This window comes from Nerophis lumbriciformis, linkage group LG08, assembly GCF_033978685.3.
Source record: "Nerophis lumbriciformis linkage group LG08, RoL_Nlum_v2.1, whole genome shotgun sequence".
NCBI lineage: Eukaryota > Metazoa > Chordata > Actinopteri > Syngnathiformes > Syngnathidae > Nerophis > Nerophis lumbriciformis.
This window is the reverse complement of record NC_084555.2, coordinates 1,560,643-1,585,627: the sequence shown is the minus strand read 5'-3', so window position 1 is coordinate 1,585,627 and position 24,985 is coordinate 1,560,643. Positions and strand designations below refer to the sequence as shown.

The following is a 24,985-nucleotide window of genomic DNA, read 5'->3' as shown; positions in this document are numbered from 1 at the left end:
AATGGAGTCAGTGTCGTTGCCGTTTATTAGTTCAGTGACAATTCCTGCCTTCCTGAAAGCTCGGACCACAGATGAGACTGAATCAGCCCAGGCATTTACGATCCACTGGCAGATGTTGGCGTATGTCGTCTGGCGCTGTCTCCCTGTCTTGGTGAACGTCACGTGTGTTCGCCTTCTGTCATCCACTGTTCCCACGCAGTTAGCAGTCTAGCTTCGAATGCCCTGTTGACACCAATATCTAGCGGCTGGAGGTCTTTTGTCAATCCACCCGGAATGACGGCGAGTATTGAATTAAGTGCGTAAGCGTGTCTCTTAATGTGCTGTTATGAGCTAGCAAATATAACAACTACACTACCCAGCATGCAACGATAGTTACGAGCATGCGCGGTAGCCCTGAGAAGCGTTGTATGCTGGCAGTTAGAATGTGGTTATGAGCACGCTGTGAGTAAACGTTGAGAACTCAGTTAACACGCCTCGTCTGCATTATTTATAATTAGACAGACAACACACTTAATAGGAGCCATTTTGGGGTCTTTACATAAACACACAAATGGAAATGAAACGTCACATATCCCAGCATGCACCGCGCGCTTCTTCTTCTTCTACGGGGAAAAAAGATGGCGGCTGTTTACCGTAGTTGCGAGACCGAAACTTTATGAAAATTAATATTAATATTAACCCATATATAAGGCGCACCGGATTATAAGGCGCACTGTCAGCTTTTGAGAAAATTTGTGGTTTTTAGGTGCGCCTTATAGTGCGGAAAATACGGTACTCAAAGACAAGTTGTCTAGTATGTTCACTATTTTATTTAAGGACAAATTTGCAATACGAAACATATGTTTAATGTACCGTATGATTTTTTTGTTAAAATAAAGCCAATTAATGCCATTTTTTGTGGTCCCCTTTATTTGGAAAAGTACAGAAATGTATCGAAATAATTTTGGTACCAGTACCAAAATATTGGTATTGGGACAACACTAGTTTCTATATACCCTTCTGTTCAAATGTAACAATAACATATTCTTTCGTCATTTGGATACTTTAAATTAGTTTTGGGCAATACTACAAATTTGGGTATGGCTCCAATACCAAGTAGTTACAGTGGCAGTATTGGTTTTACCAACGCTGACACTGATACCACCATACAAGCCGATCATCCGCTGTGACCATCAAGGATAACGACAATATCTTTGAATATGTAAAAGGTTGTGCTTGTATGAAATGGACAGTGATAACTACTTTGTTGCCGTTTAATGTAATCTTCTTATTACTGTATTATACCTGTATATCTTGAATGTGTTCTGTGTACAGTGTGAGTGACTAAGGTGCTAACTTAGGCATAAATTCCACTAAAAAGTAAAACATGTCGAAGGAAAAGCTGACGTTTGTAACGGCCTTTATCTTCACTTGCTAGTGTGACATTTGCCCACTCAGCTCCATTTTCAAACACTTTTGGTGTTGTCCACACTGCCCTCCTCCACCAGGCATTGTGGGTAAACAGAAAGATTAGCCAATCAATCTTCTCTTGGAGAGCGGGGCCATGGAATTGGCGAGAGCACGAGGAAGGGAGATAGGGAAGAAGAACGAGGGAAAAGGACAGCGAGCCAGAGAGGGAGCGATAAGGTGAAGGAGATGAGGGAAGGACGACGGAAATATAGAAATAAAACAGAATAGATAGATGCAGATCAGCGGATGTCACAGAGTAAACATGCGGTGGACGAAAAAGAGAGAAAAGGCTGAAAGTGGCAAAAGTGGTGATAAATGTAAATAAAGAGTATATAGAAACAATGGAGGTGAGGTGTTGGATTAGGTAAATGAAAGCTGCAACCATCAAACTTGTCAGAACTGGGTTTGGTTCTCAACTAACACCTCAGGAAACAAAAGCACTTACTGCAATTTAAAATTGCAATTTGATTTGATTGTAAAAAATGTTAATATACAAGAAAAAAAACAATTACTGAAAAGCTCCTGGTTTTAAATGTTTGCAAGAACAATATTAGGTATGAGAAGGGGGGGGGGGGGTGTTTGGTGGTAGCGGGGGGTGTATATTGTAGCGTCCCGGAATAATTAGTGCTGCAAGGGGTTCTGGGTATTTGTTCTGTTGTGTTTACGTTGTGTTACGGTGCGGATGTTCTCCCGAAATGTGTTTGTCATTCTTGTTTGGTGTGGGTTCACAGTGTGGCGCATATTTGTAACAGTGTTAAAGTTGCTTATACGGCCACTCTCAGTGTGACCTGTATGGCTGTTGACCAAGTATGCTTGCATTCACTTATGTGTGTGTGTAAAAGCCGCATATATTATGTCACTGGGCCGACACGCTGTTTGTATTAAGTTAAAAGTTAAAGTGCCAATGATTGTCACACACACACTAGGTGTGGCGAAATTTGTCCTCTGCATTTGACCCATCCCCTTGTTCACCCCCTAGGAGGTGAGGGGAGCAGTGGGCAGCAGCGGTTCCGCGCCCGGGAATCATTTTTGGTGATTTAACCCCCAATTCCAACCCTTGATGCTGAGTGCCAAGCAGGGAGGTAATGGGTCCCATTTTTATTGTCTTTGGTATGACTCGGCCGGGGTTTGAACTCACAACCTACCAATCTCAGGGCGGACACTCTAACCATTAGGACACTGAGTAGGTTGGTATGGAGGAAAAGCGGACTTGACGACAGGTTGGAGGACGATAAAGGCAGTGTCTTTAAGGCACGCCAGAAATATTGTCGTCCGGGTGGAAATCGGGGAGTAATTCGGGATAATAGTTTCCCCGGGAGATTTTCAAGAGGGGCACTGAAATTCGGGAGTCTCGGGAGGGTTGGCAAGTATGCATTAACCACCTCGGTTTACCTTATGCTGTCTTTAAGTTGAAGTGGAGTGTTGTTTTCTGGCGACACCTAGTGGCCACAATAATTCACGATGTTAGGCTCATGACACAGCAAGTTAAGTGATGCGGACACGTTTGTTACTGGATACTTTCTAATATGCTTCTGCCTTGTGTATGTGTATAACTAATATGCAACTATAATTATTTGATAATTGACAAATGTGCTGTTTTAGACTGCAATATTTGTCAATGGAGGACAATTATTACGTATGTCTAGCATGTGTGCTATTGTGTGCTTAGCTGTCGTGTAGCTGAATAATCACTTATTCTTCTCTTGTTAGATACTTTACATTAGTTTTGGATGATACCACAAATTTCGGTATAAATCCGATACCAAGTAGTTACAGGATCATACAATATTCAAAGTCCTCATGTGTCCAGGGACATATTTCCAGAGTTTATAAACATAATATAAATTTAAAAAAACGCAAAAGATTTTGTGATTCTAAAAAATATCGATGTAATCATAGTAGTATCAACTAGATACGCTCCTGTACCTGGTATCATTACAGTGGATGTTAGGTGTAGATCCACCAATGGCGTTTGTTTATATTGTAGCGTCCCGGAAGAGTTGGTGCTGCAGGGATTCTGGGAATTTGTTCTGTAGTGTTTATGTTGTGTTGCGGTGCAAATATTCTCCCAAAATGTGTTTGTCATTGTTGTTTGGTATGGTTTCACTATATGGCACATGTTTATGACAGTGTTGGCGTTGTTCATACGGCCACCCTTAGTGTGACATGTATGGCTGTTGACTAAGTACGCGCTTCATTCACATGTGATTAGTGTGTTGAAAGTTAAGTTGATTATCTTAATGGTTAATGATTGAGCATAATGAAATCTAGTCTTGACTTTGTCAACTACAGACAAGTTTTAACACCACCATTATCATGACTCCGGTGTGTTGCGGAGAGTAGTGAAGCAGCTAATTGGCTAGCGTTTACCTAGTTGGCTAGCTATTACACGTCCGACAGGGTTGATACTTGCAATAAACGTACTTGATTTATCTCCATGGAGATAAGGATTGGTGATTTTGAAGTAGTTACAACACTGCTGACTGCGGACAGACATTAGCTAGCCAGCTAGCCATGTCTTAAAGCACCTCTTCCTGAGGGCGTTTCAGTGTTATAACTTCACCTTTATCTTTAGTTTTTAAGCTAAAATTTGTCCGTTCTCCCTTTTCTGTCTACACATTGTGTCTGCTTGTAAGTACTCTGTGATTGTGCACTGCCGAACATGCTCGTCTGCATGGCGACGACGGGTGGGGGACCGGTACTTTTTAGAGACGGTATAGTACCGAATATGATTCATTAGTATTGCGGTATAGCTCGGTTGGTAGAGTGGCCGTGCCAGCAATTTGAGGGTTGCAGGTTCGATCCCCGCTTCTGTCATCCTAGTCACCGCCGTTGTGTCCTTGGGCAAGACACTATACCCACCTGCTCCCTGTGCCACCCACACTGGTTTAAATGTAACTTAGATATTGGGTTTCACTATGTAAAGCGCTTTGAGTCACTAGAGAAAAAGCACTATATAAATATAATTCACTTCACTTCACTACTATACTAATACCGGTATACCGTACAACTCTACATTCAAGTCTATATAATGTATATTTATATAATTTTTTTAGAATTGGATCGGGACACCCCCCCTAACCTCAACTCGAGTTGTTCAGAAAATGATCTAAGAAGACGACGATACGAGAGTTGTTGTTTAGCTCAATACAATGCTGGCATGGAAACAGGACTTCAGAACATCTGAAGAGAGATTCCGCCATATTTCACCACAAAGCCATCAGAGAAATGTAGTTAAATGCCAATTACTAGTTTTCAGGCTCAAGAACACTCAAAAACTATTAACGGTTTTCACTGAAAAACAGTCTCATGAAAACAACCCTATAAAGCTTCATTTCGCCAGCCATTCATTGCTTCCCATTCAGGTAAAATCTAATGCTCGCACAATGATAAACATGGTGATATTTAATGACAAAAACCACAGGTGTCAAACTCAAGGACAGGGGCCAGATCTGGCCCGCCACGTCATTTTACTTGGCCCTCGAAAGCCTGGAAATTAAATGCGTCATTTAAGTACTTTATATTTTATTACTAAATGTATTAGTTGTTTCCATTTTGACAGAAAAAATACATGCACTCAATGCAATCGCATATTTTTTTTAACATAAACATTATAATGTAACAAATATATGATCATACATTCAAACAATGTTTTTCTTAAACTAGAAATACATACTTTTTGTCTGCTTGACTTATGATTTCAAAGCAAGTTACTCATCAAATTGTCAAATTTTATAAATAGATTTTACAGCATTTTACTGTACATGAAAAAACAGTACCACTGTTTCTTGACCATAAAATGCTGGCAATTGAGCTGCCAGTTTTTTACTGTAAAAAACGGTGGTACTGTTTTGCTATTCACAATAGTACAGCTGTGAACACACCAACGTGTACCAGGTGATGGCATTAAAAGTGATGTTTGATCGTCTCACGGATGCTTTCAAGGCTATTCATCGCTTCTTTATTAGCTCACTAACCTGACTTCCTTAGCTTTGCTATGCTGGAATGAGACCTTTTTTTTTTTCTTGAAGCCACCTTTGTAGCAGTTAATGATGCTGCACATGTGTGCCATGTTTTGACTTGTCAAAGTAAAAAATACAACTTTAGGACTTTAGCCTTTCATTCAGCCATGTTGTAAATAAACCATTCGGATGCCAGCAAGAACCACAATGCACTGCGTCACCCTGTCACATTTTCAAACCCTACAGGTCAGAGGTCCCGGTACCGGTCCATGGATCGATTGGTACCGGGCCGCACAAAAAAAAACAAAAAAAACTTTTTTTTATTTTTTTAATTAAATCAATATAAAAAAACACAAGATACACTTACAATTAGTGCACCAACCCAAAAAACCTCCCTCCCCCATTTACACTCATTCGCACAAAAGCGTTGTTTCTTTCTGTTATTAATATTTCTGGTTCGTACATTATATATCAATATATATCAATACAGTCTGCAGGGATACAGTCCGTAAGCACACATCATTGTATTTTTTTGTCCGTGGGACAAATTTTCAAGCGTTGACCGGTCCACAGCTACAAAAAGGTTGGGGACCACTGCTATAGGGGAGAGATGGGGGAAATGTTTTGATGCATCTAATTTCGGACATGGACAATTTTAAAATCGATTAGTAAATGTCAATAATCGATAATTGATTTATTTATTGTAAATAAAGTAATGCAGACAGTTCTAAAAATGATGTGTGGCTGTATGATGTGTGGCTGACTGCAGCGAGCCACCTCACCGAGAGATAAATGTGATGGGAATTCATTTAACTGATTCTTATTACAATACACTGTTTATAAAAGTTGCAAGTGATAAACGTTTATCTAGTGCAGGGGTCGGCAACCCAAAATGTTGAAAGAGCCATATTGGACCAAAAATACAAAAACAAATACAAAAAATTAAAAGCCATATTACATACAGATAGTGTGTCATGAGATATACATTGAATTAAGAGGACTTAAAGGAAATTAAATGACCTCAAATATAGCTACAAATGAGGCATAATGATGCAATATGTACATATCGCTAGCCTAAATAGCATGTTAGCATCGATTAGCTTGCAGTCATGCAGTGACCAAATATGTCTGATTAGCACTCTACACATGTCAATAACATCGACAAAACTCACCTTTGTGCATTCATGCACAAAGTTAAAAGTTTGGTGGACAAAATGAGACAGAAAAAGGATAAAACACGTCCTAGGAAGTCGGAGAAAGTTATATATGTAAACAAACTAAGGTGAGTTCAAGGACCGCCAAAATTAGGAGGACAAAACGGCGCTCGCCAAATACTCGAATCAGTGAAGCATGTTTAATATAAACAGTGTGCTTTATAACAATTAGGGAGGTTTGTGTCATGTTTGTCCTCCTACAGAAAACATACTAAAACAAAAAATATTTTTTTCCCCCTCATCTTTTTCCATTTTTCATACATTTTTGAAAAAGCTCCAGAGAGCCACTAGGGCGGCGCTAAAGAGCCGCGGGTTGCCGACCCCCGATCTAGTGAAACGAAAACTGCATCAATATGCCTGAATAAAAGATGCTTCAATAATCGATTTTTAATCGACTCGTAGCTCCTGAATCGTAATCGAATCTTGAGGTGCCCAAGGATTCCCACCGCTACTATAGGGCCCCTTTAATACTGAAGTGAAGTGAAGTGAATTACATTTATATAGCGCTTTTTCTCAAGTGACTCAAAGCGCTTTACATAGTGAAACGCAATATCTAAGTTACATTTAAACCAGTGTGGGTGGCACTGGGAGCAGGTGGGTAAAGTGTCTTGCCCAAGGACACAACGGCAATGACTAGGATGGTGGAAGCTGGGATCAAACCTGCAACCCTCAAGTTGCTGGCACGGCCGCTCTACCAACCGAGCTATACCGCCAGTATGTTCAGTATGTTACCACCAGAGGTGGGTAGTAACGCGCTACATTTACTCCGTTACATCTACTTGAGTAACTTTTGGGATAAATTGTACTTCTAAGAGTAGTTTTAATGCAACATACTTTTACTTTTACTTGAGTATATTTATAGAGAAGAAACGCTACTTTTACTCCGCTACTTTTATCTACATTCAGCTCGCTACTCGCTACTATTTTTTATCGATCTGTTAATGCACGCTTTGTTTGTTTTGGTCTGTCAGACAGACCTTCATAGTGCCTGCGTTTCAACAAATACAGTCACTGGTGACGTTCACTCCGTTCCACCAATCAGATGCAGTCACTGGTGACGTTGGACCAATCAAACAGAGCCAGGCGGTCACATGACCTGACTTAAACAAGTTGAAAAACGTATTGGGGTGTTACCATTTAGTGGTCAATTGTACGGAATATATACTGTACTGTGCAATCTACTAATAAAAGTTTCAATCAATCAATCAAAAGTGTGAAGGAAAAAAGACCCTTTTATTTCAACCGTACATCCCGTCAAACGCCTAAAGACTGACTGCACAGTTCCTGTCTTCACAATAAAAGTGCCGCTCCATCGCGCCTGCGCTTTCAAAACAAGAGTCTCCGAAAGCCAGCGCAAACAAGCTAGCAAGCTACGGAGTTTGCCGCCAATGTATTTCTTGTAAAGTGTATAAAAACGAATATGGAAGCTGGACAAATAAGATGCCAAAAATCAACCACTTTCATGTGGTATTAGACAGAAAGGAGGAACTTTTTTCTCCTCCATTTCAAAACGTGGACGCTATCAGCACTACTGTCTGATTACAATCAATGCAAGTCATCAGAATCAGGTAATACACCAACTTATATTCTTGTCTTCATGAAAGAAAGGAATCTATATGTGTTAAACATGCATGTATATTCATTAAAACACCTTTAACATGTAAACAAAAACGGCAAAATAAATAAATTTAAATTATATACTGTATATATATAAATGTGTGTGTGTATATATACGGTATATATGATATGTGTGTGTATGTTACTCATCAGTTACTCAGTACTTGAGTAGTTTTTTCACAACATACTTTTTACTTTTACTCAAGTAAATATTTGGGTGACTACTCCTTACTTTTACTTGAGTAATAAATCTCTAAAGTAACAGTACTCTTACTTGAGTACAATTTCTGGCTACTCTACCCACCTCTGGTTACCACTGTTGCGGTAACATACTGAAAATGTGGAAATTCAGCGGTATCGGTATGGACTACTGAAATGATGGTATTGTGACAACCCCAATATGTAGCAAGTACACAGAGCCCTTTTAAATGCAAACAAATAAAATACTTAAAGGACCTCACTGGAAGTCAGGATTCCAAAGGATTAGCTGCATTGTAAAGAATAAAAAGACCTCCACCAGGTCCAATGCATGTTTGCGGCTGCTTTTGTTTCCCAAATGTGCCCCCGAACTGTAATGACTATTTCCTCTGCTCAGAAACAGGTCGCATCAATAAACTACTGTTGAAGATAGTCGAGATAAAGAGCTTTAAAGCCCTTCATCCCGCATGTCACCGGCATCACACAAAGCTGACTACGACCGTAAAACCTTTGGAGGGTCTCGGCACCCTGCGGAGAGGGTCGAGATAATGCCTCATAAACGGCGGCCCCCGCAATCAAGCAGGCTTCAAAAGGCTGACAAAGTCTTGTAAAGATAAGACGCGCACACACACAAAAAAAAGTCTCACTATGTCTTCTCCGTTGAGCGTCTCTTGAAACCAGCAGAGTGGACCTGCGCTCGGAGAGAGAGGCCTCGGGGGGGCGGAGCCAAAATTAAACTGGGCCTGTCTCCTTCGCTTCATCACTGCTGGGAAGCAGACAGCCAGCGACCACGCGGCTCGGCCATTGCACTGTCACGCACACACACGAGGGTTAACTGGCACCAAGGGTGTGAGCCCCTCCACCCTCCTTGTATAGGCTGCTTGCCAAAGATGCCCCGCGTCCATCCACACACACACACACACACACACATACACGCACACACACACACGCATGCACAAATCCCTGGTTTAGCCCCAACCCAGTACTGGGATTACCGGATTAGAACTCTATTCCATTATCTCCTCACACTATACAGCATGCACACACACATGTGCACACACACGCACACACACAGACACGTGCACGCACACACACACACACACAGGGTCTTGACCAGAGGGCACGGCCTCCTGAAGGCAAAGATGCAGCGTATCAATCATAACACATGACATTTACACACAAGACTTCTTCCAGTTCCAGTTCCATGCTCCTGAAACAAAACAAGGCCTACTTTTCGCACACCACGCTGCTCCTCTGACGATTTGTTTTCGACGGTTCTAACATGGTTTCCCTGCTCTTTTAATGTTGGTCAACTTGATTGTCGCGGTGAAGATACAGTAGCGCCAAGACTAGCCTTTCTTGTTATTAGCACTGTTCACCTTTAACCCAGAAATGAAAGCACTGCTTGGTGAATATCTTTATCAATCGTTAATGACATAACAAAAAAAAAAGTCAAATATTGCAATTTAATACATTTATCCATTTTCTACCTCTTGTCCCTCTCGGGGTCAATTTAATACATAAGACAAAAATTAAACTTAATCTAAAAAATATGTAAAATATAAATACTTTTTTATCCGCAATGTAGCAAACCTGCAATATTGAATTGTGATATAATTTGAATAATCAGCAAAGATAATAATCTGTGTTATTATTAATTACTATAACATGTTTTTTTCTTATATTATATAATTTTGCTCTATTTTTCCAATTGTTGCCGCTTATTTTATTACTACAATGCAACACAGGCTGCACTTTGTACGTCTCCGGTCCTTTGACATATATTACTCTGCCCTCACTGAACGTTAGAATTTAAATACCATTTTGAAATTAGAGATGAAAAAACTATTTGAGGTTGCTTATTGATAGTCTCCAAAATAACGTTACCGTAAAACTGCGCACAAAAAAGAAAATACATTCATATACATATGCAGTGCACAAACATGTAAATGAACAATACAGTATGAACAGAAAAAAAGGCAATACTATTATACAGGATGAAGGTTGGCTCTAATGTCACTAATTTAATGCTAATGTACAATGGACTAGCTCAGGGGTCGGGAAACTTTTTTGGCTGAGAGAGCCATTTAAAATGTATTTCCGTGATAGCCATATAATATTTTTTAACACTGAATACAACTAAATGCGTGTATTTTTAAGTAACACCAACATTTTTGGAGTATAATAAGTCTCTTTTTCTTTTTAATAACATTTGTTATTCTGAAGGTAACCAATAATAAATAAAATACTTCTTACCAATAATGTGACTTCTGGTGCTGATGGCTTTGTAGTCTGGTTGATACGAGGTTATTTTTAACACTGTGATTAGCAGCGAAATTATTCATTACTTATCGTGTTAAGCAATGTCAGCTGAGATTTATCTGAGAGCCAGATGCAGTCATCAAAAAGAGCCACATCTGGCTCTAGAGCCATATAGGTTCCCTACCCCTGGACATTGACAGGCTAACGAAAATTAGCAGAGCGGTAATTAAATGAGAATTTAAAGGAACAAAACTGACATGAAATAGCACGTGTATTTATACTAACAGGCATATATATTCACCAAACTCTGAAGAAATGAATACTGTCCGCTTACTTTATACTGTCCCTGCAGCACACTGTGTGTAACTACAGAAGCCTGTTGCTCAAACCTCAAACTCCTGATTTTGAAACAATTAACGTAGTTGGTGTTTTTTGGAACATGAATGCAGGAGAAATGCTAAATGGTAGAGATGTCCAATAATATCGGACTGCTGATAATATCGGACTGCTGATATTATCGGCCGATAAATGCTTTAAAATGTAGTATCGGAAATTATCGGTATCGGTTTCAAAAAGTAAAATGTATGACTTTTTAAAACGCCGCTATACGGAGTGGTACACGGACGTAGGGAGAAGTACAGAGCGCCAATAAACCTTAAAGGCACTGCCTTTGCGTGCCGGCCCAATCACATAATATCTACGGCTTTTCATACACACAAGTGAATGCAATCCATACTTGGTCAACAGCCATACAGGTCAAACTGAGGGTGGCCGTATAAACAACTTTAACACTGTTACAAATACGCGCCATACTGTGAACCCACACCAAACAAGAATGACAAACACATTTCGGGAGAACATCCGCACCGTAACACAACATAAACACAACAGAACAAATACCCAGAACCCCTTGCAGCACTAACTCTTCCGGGACACTACCCCCCCCCCCCCCCCCCCAACCTCCTCGTGTTAATTCCAAGCTGCTATTTTGAGGCATGTTAAAAAAAATAATGCACTTTGTGACTTCAATAATAAATATGGCAGTGCCATGTTGGCATTTTTTTCCATAACTTGAGTTGATTAATTTTGGAAAACCTTGTTACATTGTTTAATGCATCCAGCGGGGCATCACAACAAAATTAGGCATAATAATGTGTTAATTCCACGACTGTATATATCGGTATCGGTTGATATCGAAATCGGTAATTAACAGTTCGACAATATCGGAATATCGGACATCGGCAAAAAAGCCATTATCGGACATCTCTAGTAAATGGTACCTTCAAGGTACTCAAAGCGCTTTGACACTATTTACACATTCACACACACATTCACACACTGATGGCGGAAGCTGCCATGCAAGGCCCTAACCCACGACCCATCACCAAGGGTGAAGTGTCTTGCTCAAGGACCCAACGGACGTGATAAGGTTGGTAGAAGGTGGGGATTGAACCAGGAACCCTCAGGTTGCTGGCCCGGCCACTCTCCCAACAGCGCCACGCCGTCCAGAAAGAAGCACATATATCATCTAGAACAGGGGTGCTCATTACGTCGATCGCGAGCTACCGGTCGATCTCGGAGGGTGTGTCAGTCGATCACCAGCCAGGCATTAAAAAAATAGTCCTAAAAATGAGCGATCATAAATCTTCACTATGACGTCACTTTCGTCACTTGATTGACATTCACGGCACCCGAGGGTCTTCTGAGATGAGCTTGTGCACAAGCTAGCAAGCTACGGAGTTTGCCGACAATGTATTTCTTGTAAAGTGTATACAAAAGAGTACGGAAGCTGGATAAATAAGATGCCAAAAACCAACCACTTTCATGTGGTATTGGACAGAAAGGAGGACTTTTTTTCTCCTCCATTCGAAAATGTGGACGTTATCCGCACCGCTGTCTGATTCCAATCAATACAAGTCATCAGAATCAGGTAATACACCAACTTATATTCTTGTCTTCATGAAAGAAAGGAATCTATATGTGTTAAACATGCTTGTATTATCTTTAAACACTTTTAACTTATTAACAATATTAATTATATGTGTTAAACATGCTTGTATTATCTTTAAACACCTTTAACTTATTAACAATATTAACTATATGTGTTAAACATGCTTGTATTATCATTAAACACCTTTGACTTGTTAACAATATTAACTATATGTGTTAAACATGATTGTATTAGCTTTAAACACCTTTAACTTGTTAACAATATTAACTATATGTGTTAAACATGCTTGTATTATCATTAAACACCTTTAACTTGTTAACAATATTAACTATATGTGTTAAACATGCTTGTATTATCTTTAACCACCTTTAAGTTGTTATCAATATTAACTATATGTGTTAAACATTCTTGTATTATCATTAAACACCTTTAATCTATTAACAATATTAACTATATGTGTTAAACATGCTTGCATTATCTTTAAACACCTTGAATTTATTAACAATAATAACAATATGTGTTAAACATGCTTGTATTATCATTAAACACCTTTAACTTGTTAACAATATTAACTATGTGTTAAACATGCTTGTATTATCATTAAACACCTTTAACTTATTAACAATATTAACTATATGTGTTAAACATTCTTGTATTATCATTAAACCCCTTTAATTTATTAACATTAACTATATGTGTTAAACATGCTTGCATTATCTTTAAACACCTTTAACTTATTAACAATATTAACTATATGTGTTAAACATGCTTGTATTATCATTAAACACCTTTAACTTGTTAACAAAAACATATATTTCATAAATAAGTAAATATAAATGATATATATGAATGAGGCGGATCCCCACGACTTGATCAATTGAAAAGTAGCTCGCCTGCAGAAAAAGTGTGAGCACCCCTGATCTAGAAGGTGAAGGTGAATCGCAAAATCTTGAAAAAATAAAAAAAAAGAATAAAAAGTTTTTTTTTTTTAATTTTTTAAGTAAATTAACATATGGGAAACACTGCAGTTTTTCATCACACCCTGTCCCTCACATTGCTTCTGTAAAAGTTTTGCAAACCAAACTGCACGAGTCACAATCATTACGGCGTAACTGTTAGTAGTGAACTGTCGAGGTATGGCCTAGATTAGAAAGAGTTGAAACACCCGATTAAGGGAGGTCACTTACATAGTCATGGAAGGCCTTGGCCTCACTGGAGTGCTCGCATGTCTCCCTTCGGTCTGGAGCTGCACAGTACAAGTCCCAGAATACGCTGAAATGGAAGGGGGGGTGAGAGAAGGTTGCGAGGGTTAGCAAATGGAGCAATACAAGCAAACGTGTAGCAGCTATTCATAACCCCTTCACACACTCCCGCTATCAGCCTAGTGCACTTAAAAGTGCGTCTTGTATATACAGTACACTCGAGAATCGGCATGTGGCGCGACATAATGCTGGTGTTCCCTCCCCCAAACCTCAATCAACCTCTTGCTCTAAATACACTGGCGTCGACGGACACCTCCCTGAGCATGTAGCACACCTTGTAAACTTAGCACGAGTCCTTGTAACAGAGCTACAAGGCAGTCTGGTGATTGTAAATACAGTGCATCCGGAAAGCATTCCCGGCGCTTCACTATTCCCACATGTTGTTACAGCCTTATTCCAAAATGGAATAAATTCATTTTTGTCCTCAAAATTCTACAGACAATACGCCATAATGACAGTGTGAAAGTTTTTTTTTTTAAAACAGTTTTTGCAAATGTATTAAAAATAAATTAAAAAAAAATCACGTTAGTCCAAAAACTAACAGAACATAACAAAACATGATCCGTGGTCCGGATCATGTTTTGTTATGTTCTGTTAGTTTTGAACTCCATTCCACCTGTCTCTGATTAGTTTTCGCCTGCTCACCTGCTTCCCGAGCACTAATCAGAGGCATTATTTAAGCCTGCCTTTGCCGGTCAGTCAGGCTGGCGTCATACCTACTCAGTGGCCTAGTGGTTAGAGTGTCCGCCCTGTGATCGGTAGACTTCAAACCCCGGCTGAGTCATACCAAAGACTATAAAAATGGGACCCATTACCTCCCTGCTTGGCACTCAGCATCAAGGGTTGGAATTGGGGGTTAAATCACCAAAAATGATTCCCGGGCGCGGCCACCGCTGCTGCTCACTGCTCCCCTCACCTCCCAGGGGGTGATCAAGGGTAATGGGTCAAATGCAGAGTATAATTTCGCCACACCTAGTGTGTTTGTGACAATCATTGGTACTTTAACTTTTAACTTTATTGTGTCCCGATGTGGTTTGCGCAGCTTACTGCGGGGTCGTTCTCCCAGGAAGGCAGACGGACTACTCCGGACAAGGCGTGCAGGTAAAAACATGATTTATTCCTCAAAATATCAAAGTAGTACAAAAAACGGAAAGTAAGTCACACTCGAAGCTAATGCTACTATTTAGCATGGACTATGGACAAGGAATACACAAACAAAACTTAGGTAGCAGGTTGCATGAAGCAAACAATGACGCCAGGCCGACTGACCGGCAAAGGCAGGCTTAAATAATGCCTCTGATTAGTGCTCGGGAAGCAGGTGAGCGGGCAAACACTAATCAGAGACAGGTGGAAATAATAAGTAACCATGGTAACTAAAACAAACAAGGGTGCACAAAAACAGGAACTATGGAGTCCAAAACTAACAGAACATAACAAAACATGATCCGGGCCACGGATCATGACACATAAGTATTCACAGCCTTTGTTCAATACTTTGTTGATGCACTATTGGCAGCAATTACAGCCTCACAACTTTTTCAATACGATGCCACAAGCTTGGCACACCTAGCTTTGCCTGTTCCTCTTTGCAGCACCTCTCAAGCTCCACCAGACTGTATGAGAAGTGTTTGTTTTCATCCAGGATGTCTTTGTACATTGCTGCATTCATCTTTCCCTCTATCCTGACAAGTCTCCCAGTTCCTGCCGCTCAAAAATATCCCCACACCATGATGCTGCCACCACCATGCTTAACTGTAGGGATGGTACTAGCCTGGTGATGAACTCTGCCTGGTTTCCTCCAAACATGATGCCTGACATTCACGCCAAAGAGTTCGAGCTTTGTCTCATCAGACCAGATACATTTTTTTCTCATGGTCTGAGAGTCTTTCAGGTGCATTTTGACAAACTTTTTGGTAAGAAATGACTTCCGTCTGGCCACTCTACCATACAGGCCTGATTGGTTGATCACTGCAGAGATAGTTGTCCTCTCTCCACAGAGGAATGCAGTAGTTCTGACCGAGTGACCATCGGGTTGTTGGTCACCTTCCTGACTAGACTAAGATAAGTGTAGCAATGTACAGAGACATCCTGGATGAAAACCAATGCTTCCCATTCAATCTGATGGAGCTTGAGAGGCGCTGCAAAGAGGAATGGGCAAAACTGCCCAAAAATAAATGTGCCAAGCTTGTGGTATCGTATTCAAAAAGACTTGAGGCTGTAATTGCTGCCAAAGGTGCATCAACAAAGTATTGAGCGAAGGCTGTGAAAACTTAGGTAAATGTGTGTTATTTTATTTCTAATACATTCGCAAAATAAAAAACCACACTTTTCCCATCGTCATTATGGGGTATTGTGTGTAGAACGTTAAGGGACAAACATGTATTTATTCATTTTTTGAATAAGGCTGTAACATAAAAGGTGGAATACTTTCAGATTGCACTGTAGGCTGAGACACGTAGGCATAAACCCCCTGTCAATACCAACTTCGATTCTAGTCAATAGGCAGTGGAAGTCGGGGGAAATCGCCAACATGAGCAGCAACACTTTCCGGCAAGTGTCTAAGAGGTCCTAATTGGATCAGTCTTTGCGTATCGATTCGGGGCTAAAAAGTGGGCGGAAAAGCGACGCGGGTAAACACAGACCCGATCAGGCGGCCATGGCGTCTTGCTAATTTGCCAATTCCAAACCATGTGAACTTATGGATGTTTTGATCTGGAAAAAGTCAACTAATTATCCGGCTTAGCCTCACTCTGTGATGAGGTCAGAGTGCGCGAGCGCCCTCGCGGCATGCATATCAATGTGGCGCTGAAATGCAAAATAAACATGGGCGATAAATGCTCTCCTCAGGTCACAGACAACATAAATGTATTTATTTCCACTTTACAGCAGTGCGAGAGAGGGATGACCATGACATCCGCCATTTTTTCCCCCAGCTAACTCGGGTTACAACCTTTTGAAATTATTATTCTGCCCATCCTCTTACTAGCTATTAAAAAACACGTCCTTGGTTTTCATATTGCTGATGGTGCTCGGCGGGCCCCGACGACCATTCTTATGACTCAGCAGAATCACCACCGGAGGTTCAAAGTTGCACTATACTTTTTTGAAACACAATTTTAAGATTATGCGGAGTCTGTAATTTTACATCTCTGGCTGTCCAGAGTCAGGACCCGGGGTGGACCGCTCGCCTGTGCTCGGGATGGTCTCCTGCTGGCCCCACTATGGACTGGACTCTCACTATTATGTTAGATCCACTAATGACTTGACTTTCACAATATTATGTCAGACCCACTCGACGTCCATTGCATCCGGTCTCCCCTAGGGGGGGGGTCACCCACATATGCGGTCCTCTCCAAGGTTTCTCATAGTCATTCACATCGACGTCCCATTGGGGTTGTGAGTTTTTCCTTACCCTTATGTGGGCTCTGTACCGCGGATGTCGTTGTGGCTTGTGCAGCCCTTTGAGACACTTGTTATTTAGGGATATATAAATAAACATTGATTGATTGATTGATTGACATCTGGCCACATTTAAACATTTGCTCTATGGTAATATATGTATTACATTGGTGATTTCCATCCTAACTAGGAAGGAGTATATTTTACATGTAACTGACGCTTTTAAACCAAATTAAATAAGGGTTGACCAATGTGCGGCCCAAGGGCCATTTTCGGCCCGCAGCTGTTTTTTTGTTTTAATTCTGAAATTTAAATTAATTTATTATTAATAAGGTGTATTTGATATAACACAAACAGCTATTTGCTTTGTCACCGATAACACAAAAGCTACACTGCAAAAACTGAAATCTAAGTAAGATTTACAATCTCCAATAAGGGTTATATTTGCTTATTTTCTGTCTGATAAGATAATTCTTCTCACTAAGCAGATTTTATGTTAGAGTGTTTTACTTGTTTTAAGGGTTTTGGTCCTAAATGATCTCAGTGAGATATTACAGCTTGTTGCTGAGATGTTATGACCTATATTGAGTAAAACATGCTTGAAACGAGAATATCAACTGATACAAAGCTGTGTCATTAACACTCACAAGTATAAAACTACTTTTTTAAAGTAATAATTTCTTTCTTCAAGCATGAAAAAAATAAATCATGATGCCGAACGCATATCATTATGTCAAGATAATGGCACTAGCATTTACTTAATTTAAGAATATTTTCCAACATATTGAGCAAAAAGGTCTCTTTTTTTTTTCTACCAAGAAAAGTGCACTTGTTATTAGTGAGAATATACTTATTTTAAGGTATTTTTTGGGTTCATTGAGGTTAGCTAATTTTACTTGTTTTGGAAAGTCTTGACCAGCCGAATTTTCTTATTCTATTGGCAGATAATTTTGCTTAGTTCAAATAAAATACCCCTCATTTTTTCTATTTTTTTTTCTTGTTTTTGAACACTGACTTTTTGCAGTGTAACAGTGTTTTACACTAATGGGGCAGAAAGGTGGAACAGGGGTTAGTGCATGTGCCTCACAATACAAATGTACTGGAATCGATACCCGGGATCGGAGTCGTTCTGTGTGGAGTTTGCATGTTCTCCCCGTGACTGCGTGGGCTCCCTCCGGCTTACCCCCACCTCCAAAGACATGCACCTGGGGATGTTGATTGGCAACACTTAAATTGGCCCTAGTGTGTGAATGTGAGTGTGAATGTTGACCCTGCGATGAGGTGGCGACTTGTCCGGGGTGTACCCCGCCTTCCGCCCGAATGCAGCTGAGATAGGCTCCAGCACCCCCCCGCGACTCCCAAATGGACAAGCGGTATAAAATGGATGGACGATATCGGCAGGAATCATACATACTTTTATTATTTTGTGCGGAATGTTAAAAAAAAAGTTTAAACAAGTGAAACTAGTCAAACAGAGAACAAAGGTAGGTATGAAAACCACTAACTTATTCATTATTAACCTCCTGGAATGGACTTATGCTGTCTTTAAATCTATGTGGCGACACCTAGTGCCCACAATAATTTATTAAATGAAGCTCATGACATACTAAATTGAATGATGCGGACACATTTGTTACTGGATACTTCTGAATACGCTTCTGCATTGGAGACTTTATATATGTAAGTAAAATGCACCTGCTGTATAATTGAGGCAGTGGTGCTGCTGCTGTGGCATGATGCCATTTCCAAGATCACTAGTGGTAGTGTAGTGTGCATATGTATGTATATATTTATAATTTATGTACCGTATTTTTCGGACTATAAGTCGCAGTTTTTTTTCACAGTTTGGCCAGGCTCCAGTGCGATTTATATATGTTTTTTTCCTTTTTTATTATGCATTTTCGGCAGGTGCGACTTATACTCCGGTGCGACTTATACTCCGAAAGATACAGTATATAAAAGTTAATTAAGTCTGAACATAGAGTGAACAGGTCGTTCTAGCTCAGAGTAATTTATGATTTAAAGAAAAGGGGTGTGATTAAATAAGTGTAAACTTCTTCTCACTCCTTTCCAAATATGTAAAAAAAAAAAAAGAATTGCTCATTTTGTTTATTTTTTTCGTTTTTATTCTCCATTGTTTTCATTTTGTTATAATGGCTGTTAAGGCTATAGCACTGTATTGGATCAGGCTTGCATATTTGAAATAAAATACATCAAATCAAAAAATCAAATTCAATTATTTGATACTTGTTTATATTAACAAATGTACTGTTTTACACCGCAATATTGTTCAATTAAGGACACTTATCAAGTATGTCTAGTTGACGCGTTGTTAAGTGCTTCGCTGCTGTGCAGATGCTAGCTCCTAGTAGCCTATAGCCTACCATGTTTACTTTTTTGTCGATGACTTAATTAGATTACAAAAAAGACCAACCATGTGTGTATATGTCTAGCTTGTAGTGTACAGTATACCATATATTATCATGGTATTAAGGCCACGATACGATATTATTGTAATATATGTCCAGAAAAAAAAGACTTTAAAATGTTATAGTGTGTAAAATGAAGTAACAGGAATGTTTAGGATAAACACACTTACTGTGATTGAACACAAACATAATTCTAAAATGTTCTAATCATATTTAATCATACAAACATGTATTTTTAAGTGCAAAGAATTTTGCAAAAACAGCCACGGTTTCAAGCAAGTATTAAAAATTTTTTTTTTACAGTTGAGTGTCTTTAAAAAGGCCTTAGTGGCCACATGCGTGGACAGCACCTTTTAGCTCTTATTTCCAAAATTGTGTACACTACTGAATTGGGGTCTTATGGCCGCTTATGTGGACACTTACACTGTTATCTGGTGGTGTCAGAAGAGTAGAACATACAATGGAATTTGGGAAAAAAAAGTGTAAAAATAAAAATTAGCATGTCACTATGCATGAAGTACACGTTTGTGTACTTATGGACTAAGTACATCATATCAAAAGATGATTCTTAGTTTTTATTCTAATTAGGGTCCAATAAGCCCAAATAGCAAAGAGAAATAAAAAAAGCATGTAAAAAAACAGCTTGAGGTTAAAGTGACAATGTAAACATCCTGTGTAAAGCAGTAATGTTCATTTTAGTGTCTTTCAACTTTTTACTTTCTGAGAAGCAGTGTCCCCCACATGTTTATATCAATCTGGAATTTGCTGTTTCTCAGAAAAGTTAACTGACAATATAATTCTAATAATATAAATACCTCACCAACTGATGTTTAGCTTCAAATCTTATCTGGGTGACGGTTAATGAAGTGGTGACTTGTCCAGGGTGTACCCTGCCTACTGCCCGCGATGGGCTCCAGCCAACCCGCGATAGAGACAAGCGGTGGAAAAATGGATGGATGGATTGAGGATGCATCAAGTAGTTTTTCAGTTTACTCGTATTTCCAGCATTGAACATTTTTTGGGGTGATTTCAGTCTGTGCGGTACGACGTGACCGGCTGGCTCTGTCGCCTTAGAAACGCTCGAGACAAAGTGGTGCGCTTTGCTTTGCAGAATGCAGACTTTCTTACCTCCGACAAAAAGGTTATGTTTTCACCAGCGTTTGTTTCACTGTTTGTTAGCAACATAACTCAGAGTTATGGATGGATTTTAATGAAATGTCTGAAAACAACAATTATTTTCATCTACTACGAACCCACTTCACTTCCTGCTAACCGCGCTTCATGCACCCCACCTTTCCGGTCCCGGTCTGTGCAGACCATTCTGGGAGATGTAGTTTATTTTTAGACCCGGCCAACGCTAAAGCGCCAGAAAAAAACTACACAACTTTTTGTTTAATACTGTCACGCATCACTGCATTATTTTGAAGACTTTAAAACCGAAATACCTACAATACAGTTACACCCCTACTAGCTTTTTGTGCTATTGTGTGCTTAAATGTTGTGCAGGTGCTAGCTCCTAGTAGCCTATAGTCTCCTTTTGTAAATGACGTTTACTAAAATAGAAGAAAAGACCAACTTTGTGTGTTTTTGGAAGGCATTTGGCTGTCAACTGGCATTCCAGATTTGCACAAGTAAATGTGCTGCAGGACTGCTTGTATCGACGATTTTAGATGCAAGCCGATACAATCCGATACGTGTTTTTTGGCTGATATCGGACCGATATCCCTCTTCCACCGTGCTGCCCACGGTGGCAGAGGGGTTAAGTTAGTGCGTCTGCCTCACAATACGAAGGTCCTGAGTAGTCTTGGGTTCAATCCCGGGCTCGGGATCTTTCTGTATGGAGTTTGCATGTTCTCCCTGTGACTGCGTGGGTTCTCTCCGGGTACTCCGGCTTCCTCCCACTTCCAAAAACATGCACCTGGGGATAGGTTGATTGGCAACACTAAAATTGGCCCTAGTGTGTGAATGAGAGTGTGAATGTTGTCTGTCTATCTGTGTTGGCCCTGCGATGAGGTGGCGACTTGTCCAGGGTGTACCCCGCCTTCTGCCCGATTGTAGCTGAAATAGGCTCCAGCGCCCCCCGCGACCCTGAAGGGAATAAGCGGTAGAAAATGGATGGATGGATGGATCGGACTGATATCATACATAGGGAAACCACTACCTGTGATATAAGGTGAGTTCCACAAAAAACATAATTTTAGTGCAGTTTGGAGCTACTGAGCTGAAAATAATTGGGAAATCTTCCCTTACCAAAAACTTTGCAAGCTCCTAAATGTACTTTGTTCCGGTTTGGGCAAAAGGTCATCAAATCTCAACGTGCGTTAAACAGTGGCAATGAAGGGAATTTGGCGTTAATTAGTGATTACATTGACTCAATAGTCCGAGCTAATATATGTATGCGTGTAAAGCGACTTACATTTTAATTGAGCGAGATAATTTATTAGCACCTGGGGTCTGGTTCAGACTCCCGCTCTGGGCTCGATCCAAGCCTCGGCGGTCTCATCCTACAGTTGTAGGCGTGTTTGGATTCGAATTAAGTCGAGCCGTGGAGCAATCTGCTTAAGGTGAGGGGTTTAGTATCGCCTGCAGTAAGTACCGGTAGTCAGCGATCATTCAGATCCACCAGTATGCTGCTGATGACATTTACAGTAGCTTAAAAATCGTGAAAGGACATCTGACTATATTTGGCTTTACAGTAACATGTTTTAAACTGCATGAGAACCACCGACAATGGTATTAGGACAAGCAAAATGGCTGATTTCAAGTGTTAAAAGAGCTGACCCGAGCTCCCGCGACCGCCCCCCCTGCCCCCTCCCCTGAGGTCAACCTTTAGCCAGGGGCAGAAATGACAGCAGCGACCGAGCAAAGACAGCGGACGGAGGGGTGGCACAAAAGGAGGCTGGAATGCGACGGGATAATCTGCTAAGAATCCTTCTGCTGCCCGAACAAAGGAGGAAAGGTGGGAGGGTGAGGGGCACATAAAGGGTGACTGGGGTGAGGAGGGGGAGGGGACCCCCAAAAAAGGGGGAAGGGGGTGCATCCATTCCCTAACCATCTGGATCTATTGTTTCAGGAAGAGGGGGGGGTTAAAGATAGAAAGCTGTAGAATGGAGGATGGGTCACGCCCTCAGTGAGTCTGGTCACCCATAAGGCTGAGACTCTGTGCCCCCACCCCCATCCCCAAGACTCACCAATGGCATCAACTTAAAATCATATATCACAACAAAACAGCAGTCATTTTTACTCCAACGGGCTCAACTGGACATCATGAGGATGGAGTTGGCCCCTTGTTTGGAAATGTGGACCGTGTAGAGCAGGGGTCCGCAACCCAACATGTTGAAAGAGCCATATTGGACCAAAAATAAAATAAAAAAATCTGTATCTGGAGCCGCAAAAAGTTAAAAGTCTTATATAAAAGTGTTATAATGGAGGCAACGCATTATTTAAGTGTCTATATTAGCTATATTAACCTACTATCAAAATGACTATGTGTCGCAGGCTGACACAAATTTTGTATTTTAATATTTATTCTACACATTTTTACAACATTGGAAAACATTAGTAAAACGGAGGCTTCTCAAAAGGTGATATAACTCCTAAAAATTACTGTCTTTTAATGGCCAAAGGTATAGAAGGCAGGTTGTCTTCTAATGGATTGATTAGAATCTTTGCAAGCTGGGTAACATTTGCTGTGGTCTGGAACAACATGGCACACAAACAACTATCAGACATGCAGCCAATATTACATACAGATACTATGTCATGAGACATGCAAATATAAATTAAATACAATGAGGATAAAAGTAAAGGAAATAAATGAGCTCAAATATACCTACAAACGAGGCATAATGATGCAATACGTACATACAGCTAGCCTAAATAGCATCGATGCACTGACCAAATATGCCTGATTAGCACTCCAACAAGTCAATTACATCAACAAAGCTCACCTTTGTGCATTCACACACAGTATAAAAAGTTTGGTGGACAAAATAAGACAAAGAAGGAGTGACATAAAATACGTCTTTCTGTGGCAGCATCAGAGAAAGTTGTACTTGTAAACAAACTCCCCTCATCTTTTTCTATTTTTATACATTTTCGAAAAAGCTCCAGGCAGCCGCATGCCGCGGGTTACAGACCCCCGGTGCAGAGTGTGGGTGGCTTGTCCGTTGTCAGTAGTAGATGGAAAAAAACAATATGTGAGGAAACTGCTGTGATACTCACCACCACCACGAATGGAGAAATCCAGGGGGCTCCCCTAACGTGATGTTCTTCTCCCATCGGATCTATGAAAAGAAGCAGAAAGAAGTTAATCTCAGGGCCCTGATATATTTGAACAGATATCTTTGTTTACACTCAGCTTAGGGGAAGTTCACAACTGGAGGAGCACTTGAATTGTTAACCCGAAACCCTACACCCACACTTACAACAAATGTACTTATTTTTTAAGTCCATCCATTCATCCATTTTCAACCGCTTGTCTCTTATAGGGTCGCGGAGGGGTGTTGGAGTCTATCTCAGCTGCACATGGGCGGAAAGCAGGGTACACCCTGGACAAGTCGCCACCTCATCGCAGGGCCAACACGGATAAACAGACAACATTCACACTCACATTCACACACTAGGGCCAATTTAGTGTTGCCAATCAAAGTCATAATTCCTCATATCACCCCAATATCGTGCACTCTTACCAAATTCATCATTTGACTTAAAAAGTGTCATCTAAAAATGTTTCTTTTTGAACCCTTTAGTTCGGGGGTTCTTAACCTTTTTGACCTCGGGGCCCGACTTTTCCACTACAGAGGGGCTCGGAGCCCACTCAAATATTAACACTGAATTAATAACCTTATTCTTTATTTAGGTTAAATTCAATAATTATCGGGCTGCAACGATTAATTTGATTAGAAAAAAACTTAAATTCACATTTTGTTGCTGAGATTAATCATTTAATAATCAAAATGTATACAATTTGGAACTATAAATATTGGGGCATAGCTTTCACACGTTGCAATAGAGCGTACATGAGCCAATTGTTGTGTGTGGGTTCCATGAGTTTATCAAAAAAATTTAATTTATGTTTATAAATACAAAATTGCACACACATTAAAAGTGCAATTTAAAGATTGATAAAGTGCATTTATTAAGAAAAAAATGTGGAGTTTTTTCAACTATTTTTCCTAAAATGCGGATTGAGGCTATAAGTGTGTTTTATCCAATTACTCAATGAATCGAACTAACTTAT

The 24,985-nt window shown here is 40.2% G+C and overlaps 1 protein-coding gene across 3 annotated transcripts in view; it reads right to left on the bottom strand.

Annotated features, from left to right (window-relative positions):
- LOC133611396 (single-stranded DNA-binding protein 3) overlaps positions 1-24,985 on the bottom strand; it is a 126,504-nt gene that overhangs the window by 51,507 nt on the left and 50,012 nt on the right. For all 3 annotated transcript variants that reach the window (XM_061968131.2, XM_061968130.2, XM_061968132.2), the window contains exons 3-4: positions 23,968-24,029; positions 13,841-13,925 (exon numbers count right to left, since the gene is read on the bottom strand). In XM_061968131.2, coding sequence (XP_061824115.1) covers positions 13,841-13,925; positions 23,968-24,029 — 147 coding nt within the window. The remainder of the gene's footprint in view (positions 1-13,840; positions 13,926-23,967; positions 24,030-24,985) is intronic.